The sequence below is a fragment of the Halyomorpha halys genome, unplaced genomic scaffold (genome assembly GCF_000696795.3).
Source record: "Halyomorpha halys isolate HHAL.00 unplaced genomic scaffold, Hhal_1.1 Scaffold12.1, whole genome shotgun sequence".
NCBI lineage: Eukaryota > Metazoa > Arthropoda > Insecta > Hemiptera > Pentatomidae > Halyomorpha > Halyomorpha halys.
In genome coordinates, this window is record NW_027109908.1 from 1,446,664 (window position 1) to 1,453,429 (window position 6,766).

General features: G+C 29.3%; 2 protein-coding genes across 5 annotated transcripts in view; one reads left to right on the forward strand and one right to left on the reverse strand.

Annotated features, from left to right (window-relative positions):
* Positions 1-6,766, reverse strand: part of LOC106679233 (uncharacterized) — a 44,906-nt gene that overhangs the window by 15,545 nt on the left and 22,595 nt on the right. The window lies entirely within an intron of this gene.
* LOC106679252 (ribonuclease Oy) overlaps positions 1-6,766 on the forward strand; it is a 24,562-nt gene that overhangs the window by 316 nt on the left and 17,480 nt on the right. The window contains exon 2 of the mRNA XM_014418293.2: positions 5,071-5,162. Within this exon, the coding sequence (XP_014273779.1) occupies positions 5,095-5,162 (68 nt within the window). The 5' untranslated portion in view covers positions 5,071-5,094. The remainder of the gene's footprint in view (positions 1-5,070; positions 5,163-6,766) is intronic.

Genomic DNA, 6,766 nt, shown 5'->3' on the forward strand with positions numbered 1-6,766 from the left:
TTTATTAATATGATATATATTATTATTTCATTAGATAGCAGGTAACAAATTATAAACACAAATATCTTTTGATTCTTATCTATCAATTCATTTTTTTTTTTCCGTTTTGATCCTCAGGCCATTATCGAGGATTCTCCATTGATTTGTGCTTAAGTTATTAAAAATGTTTTCACTAATTTCCCAAGTCAAATTATAAGCATCTATATTCTTATTGCATCTATTTAAATTTTTAACAATTTTCTTATGTATGCAATACAAACTATTATAACTAGTCACGGTACGTTTTTATATAAGTGTAATAGTGTGTAGTGTGTATCTAGGAATATTGTTAAAATTTTAACTTGATGCAAAAAGAATATAAATACTTATAATTAACTTGGGTAATTATTTTACAATAGAAAGAAATATATTTTAATAACTTGGACAAATCAATTGCTAGGTGTTTCCTCAATAATGACCTGAGGGCTGAAACTTCAGAGAAAAGTGAGATATGAGGATTAAAAGATATCATAAATAGATTAAAAACATAAAGATTATCCAATAATTTTTTGTTCTAAAAAAATTTTTTAAATATATCTCTTATATGTTGCATCAATCGAAATCAGTTATGACTATCATTGCTAGTGAGAGGGTAAAGGCAGAATGAATTAGAAAATGACTGAAATTAATTAAATGTTGTATAGACTGAAGAAAAAGTTTAATCGATAAGTTATTTATTTCAGAACATTTGTTTTTTAGAGTAGATTAAAGGAACTATCAGGCTAAGGAGGTAAAGTTCAACAAGTCAGAATTTCTAAATGTTCTTACTTAAAAGTATTTGCACAACCAGTTTTTATAAAACGACCGATAGATAGTTATATGGGAAATAATAATTCACTGAACTTCACATTAATAAAAAGTATATTTAAAACTAAAACAATTCTATTTGTCTACAATAATTAACTTTTTAAATTAATTGAGAAAAATAAAGAAATCCTTTGGCAAAAAGTACTTGCACACTTTGTATACTATCACTAATACCCTTTGTTTAGAATTTATTAATTCTTACACCAGTATTATCTACTCTATCTAATGTTTTCCTACATGGCTAAAGCATTAAGAATTAAATTCTTCAGTCACTGGTTAACTATTTTGCCGAAAATAAGTGAATTTAGTTTGGGAACTCATGAAAAAATTGTTTTGTTGCGGGGTCAACAAAATTCAGATTGCGAGATTGCAGATTTTTATTAGACTAAGTATAAATTTGTCTACAGCTAGGTACGTCATAAACAAGTGGGAGGAATGTAGGACAAGTGAAAACAGTGAGCAAAAAGGCCTTCCGAAAAAGGTGAATTCCAGGATGACGAAGAAAGATAAAAAATTAAGCTATGAAGCATCCCTCATAGTAAAGAGCCCAAGAGGAGAAAAAAAATATCTCACCCCAATTTTTTATTACTTTAATGAAAACTACGTATAATTACTAGTCAAAATTCATGAGTCTGCCAAGTATAGGTAGGGGGAATAAAAAATGGCAGCTGTTTCAAAGCTAAAAAAAAACTGATTTTTCATTGGGAGAGCTCTATATCTCAAAAAGTAGAAACAACACAAGAAAACCTAAGAGACCGTCATTTAAAGAAGAGCAAATTTGCTAAAATATGAGCCCTAATAGAGTTATTTACGTTAAATAGTTTTCGAGATATAGCTTTTTAAAAAGCAACATTTCATAAAAATGTTGTATGGGACGTACTGAAAGATCAGTAATTAGTGAATTTATTTTGAAAAATCTATATCTCAAAAACCATTTGACGTACAGATGTCTATTAGCACTAAAATTAAAGCTAGTTTAATGAGCTATAAAGTAGTTTATAATGTTTATCTTCGTAGGAGTAGTAGTTTACATGAAATTTGTTACAATAAATTGATTTATAGTTGTTCGGACAAATTTTCATTTGCCAAATTCATATTCATATGTGAATATTATAAAAACTACTACCCCTACGAAGATAAGTGTCATAAACTACTTTGTAGTAAGTTAAATTTATTTTATTTTGAGTTTTTACAGACATATGTGCGTCTTATGGATCTAGAGATATATTTTTTCAAAAATCCAACATTTTATACGAACAACTAGAAATTAGCATTTTTTGAGTTTATTTTGTCAAATATCATCAAAAACTCCTACAAAGATAAAAACAATTGACAATTTTGTAGTAAATTTAATTAGCTTTAATTTGAGCGCTGGCAGACATCTGTACGTCCAATTGTTTCTGAAATGAAGTTTTTCATAAATCAAACTTATTGTCCGAACAACTATAAATCAATTTATTTTAGCAAATATCATGAAAACTACTATTCCTACGAAGGTAAAGGTCATAAGTTTCTTTATAGTCCATTAAACTAACTTTAATTTTAGAGCTTATAGGCATCTGTACGTCACATAGTTCCTGAGATATAAATTTCCAAAAATAATTTAACTAATTACTAATCTTTCTGTAGATTTTAAAGAAATGTTGCTTTTTAAAAAGCTATATCTCGAGAACTACTGGACGTAAATAGCTCTTTTAGGACTAATATTTCATCAAATTTACTCCTCTTTAAATAATGTTCTCTAATATTTTCTAGTGGTATAGGTAGTTTTAAAGATATAGAGCTCGGAATGAAAAATTAGTGTTTTATAAGGTTTTGAAACAGCCGCCATTTTTTATTCCCCCTACCTATAGTTGGCAGACTCGTCAATTTTGACTATTAATTATACATAGTTTCCATTAAAGTAATCAAAAATTGGGGTGAGATAACTGCCTTTTTTTTCTTCCCGGCTCTTGTACTATCAGTAAGTTTTCGAGACCTGGCTAATATGGTCCATACGAGTTCTGGTGTTCAGGTTAGTGACAGGACTATCAGGTACAGCCTGAATCCTGAAGACCTACATCGTAGAGTACCTCGAAAGAAACCTTATGTAAATGAAATCAACCGTAAAAAGTGTCTTGTTTTTGCCAGAAAATATTTACACAACCCGTTTAGCTTTTGGGAGGATGTTATATTCTCTGATGAAAGCAAGTTCAATTTGTTGTATCTGGAGGCTGCGAAAGGAAGAATTGAAAAATCAAAATGTTTCTATTACAGTAAAATATGGTGGTAGACATGTTGGTATAGGGGGTATGTCTTATACCAAAGTGAGGGAAATCTTGTTTCCATTAATGCTGAGAGTTATGTGAATATTTTGCGCCATAACTTGCATGCAAGTTCTGAAAAAATGAATATCCAGGATCGACGTGGGTTCCAGCAGGACAACGATCCAAAACCGAGGAATGGTTGAAACTTAATGTGCGAAGACAGCTGTACACCCCTCCTAAATCACCTGACATAAATATTATAGAAAATTTATGGCACATCTTGCATAAGAATGTGAGAAAGCATCACATCCCTGGAAGACACCATTTGAAACAAGTACTGGTCCAAGAATGGGAAACAATCAGTCTTGACTTGGTTAAAAACTTGATCAGACATCTACAGGCCAATGATTTATGGCAATAGACTTTTTATGTAATATTAAATTTGTATTTATTCTCAACAAAAAAATAATCGGAAGTGTGCAATACTTTTTCCCAAAGGTTTTCATTATTTTTTTATTTTTCTCCATTAATTTAAAAGTTAATTATTGTACAGATATAGAATGGTTTTATTTTTAAATATACTTTTTATTAATGTGAAGTTCAGTGGATTATTATTTCCTATCTGACCGATAGTTTTATAAAAACACTTTTTGCCACTACTGTATACTATTTTGAACATCTTGACTAGATGGCGGATTGTATTTTTAAATAAAAAAGAAAAATCTTGCTTATAGATGCCAAGATTTTTATGGATTCAAGGGTTATTGTTGAATAATATTTATTATTTATGCCCCTGATGGCAATAGAATAGTTGTGATAAATATTGTTTTGTATTGAATAAATCAGAAGAATAATAAAAAAAGAAAATCTTCTGACTACTGTAAAATATATATGTGGTAGTATAAAGGCTTCTGTATGTCAGTTAATGTGACTGGCTGCTTCAGTAAAATATTGAAACCCTTTAATCAATTATCTGCTATCAATGCAATTTAATACATTAGAACTATTTCAGAAATAAGGAAACACATCAGCTCTAAAATGAATGTATAAAAAAAAAAACTTTACTCAAAGAATTAAATAAAATTTCTTCTGATCATATTAAATATCTAGTGAAATTCATCCTCAATTTTTTATCAACTTGTTAATTTAATTACCTTGACATACAATGTCTTCATAAAGATATAATTCTGCTATGTTAAATAAAAAATAAACTGCTAAAGTTAATTAACAAGATTTGAAACAATGTATTTACACCGAATTGATAGAATTTTAAAATATACAATCTTAAACAACAGTTAATTATTGAATCCAAAGGTTAGGGAAATTTTTAAATTAATTAAAACACAGACATTACTAACATTTATCTGTTGGTAGTTCTTGGGGTGCCTTTACACGTTTGCACATTCACGCATGACGAACAATAGTTCGTTTGGGACGTCGAGACCTAAAATGATCCACACAATGAAAAATAAACTATCTAGTTCAAATAAAATATCTGGTTCAAATACTCTATCTAATTCAAATAAACTATCTAGTTCATTATACTGAATGAACTAAGAAAGAACTATTCACCGAAAAGAACGACTTAGTCCATCTCTAATTAAGATTTATGATTTGATTGTGTGTAAGTTGCATTGTGGCAACACTGTCATAATATCGATTGTAGATAGCTTGTGAAGTATTTGTTCTCACGACTTGTATGTTTGTGTCCTATAGTGTGACTAATAAAACTGTAACAACACTAAATACTTTTTAATTATGTCTTCCCATTCAACTTGTAAGAGCATTCTTATCTATAATCTTTTAATAGCTAGACTAAATACAGCTACTATCGATTTTTTTTTATCCTTCTGAAAACTGACAGTTAATCCACGAAAGTATTAGCTAACCGAGTAGGACGATACGGTTCCACGATTCTTTTATTCTCCCTTGTCACGTAGTTCGAGCAATCAGATGATAATAATTAGTTTGGTTTCAGCCTTACTCCGAGTCAGATCTCAAGATGAGCAGCACTTCCACACTAACCTTGGCATGGATTCTCTCCATATCCTTCTTCGCATCAATGGTCAAGTAGGTACCTTATGGAGATTAAAAACGCTTTCTTAATTGCATAAGAAAATTGAAAATTCTCTTATAAGTTTAATACTTAATTTAATCTTAACTTTCTTAGTTTATATTTAGAAAGGTAAGTCGTACCAAAATAGGTTTAATTTTAAGCATTTAATACCAGTGCATGGTAGCATGGCTGGTCTTGGGCAGGTGTGACTAATTCCACTCAGCTGAGAGCAAACGCAATCGTTTGGTTGCTTCAGTCAATTCGCAGCTGTAGACCAGTGATTCCTAAAGGTGGCGCCACCGCCCTCTGGTAGGCGCTGCAGCGATTCAGGGGGGAGGCGATGACCACAGGTTGTTTGGGCGGGCGATGAATAACTATAAGTTGTCACGGTCAACAATATTACTGCTGACTCTAATAGAGCCGAAGATTACTAAATTGGTACCAGTACACCAGGTAAATCCTTCTCCTTTAGATGATTTCGAATGTTTTAACTTTTTATGTATTACATTCTATTCTGAGTTCAATGAATAGTTTCATAATTTCATAGTTCAATTTTTCTAATTTACACTTTTATTTAGTATATTTTACGAAAAAGGTAGAAACGTAAATATTTACATATTTCCTATTAAAATAAAAAAATAAAAAAAGTTCCAGGGGGCGCTAAATAATATTTTTTTTTGGTAAGGGAGAGTTAGGACAAAAAAGTTTGGGAACCACTGCCTTAATGAAAGATGGTTTAACCACTAAACTTCCCACGTGAGGATCATCGCCAAGTTTTTTGGAACATACGTGAAATTATCGTTGTTTACGCACTTAAACATTTTATTTTATTTATTTGATTTTTTAAATACATTTAACAATCTTATATAAGGAATCGATTTATTATTTAACTGTATTTAGGTAATATAATGTATCATTTATAGTTTGTTTGTTACAACGGCATTAAGCGCTGTTTATAATTTAGAAGAAAAGATTATTCGATATCTAGAAAGCAAAATCCGGCCCGGAGGACCAATGTTGTGTACGGAATCCAATGACTAAAGGACTTTCTTAACGTTGCAATGCCAAATTCTGTTTGTTATGGTAATCGATAATTGAAACATTGAAAAAAGAAAAGAAAATCCTGTAAATTAATCCAGTAATTGTACAAAAAAAAAATATATATAATCATTAATATTATAAACAAGGTATATATATGGGGTTAGTATTGTTAGTAAAATAAAATGAATCAAATGAAATTCATAACAAAGAAACAATAAAGGAAATATAAAGGAATTAATTATTATAAACTAAACAAATCTAATGTCTTCTTTAACAAACACACACAAAAAAAAATATTTTGTTGATCAGTAATAAATTAATGTCTGCTGGATTAAACTAATCCATAATAATAATAATACTATAGTATAGTAGTACTATAGTAATATAATAATAATATAGAATTATAATACTAGTACTATAGTATTATAATAATAATATAGAATTATAATACTAGTACTATAGTATTATTATAATAATACTATAGTCTATCTGATTTATTGTTATTGATCTGATTTATTGTTATATATTATTATTAACCATAATAATAATACTATAGTCTATCTGATTTATTGTTATA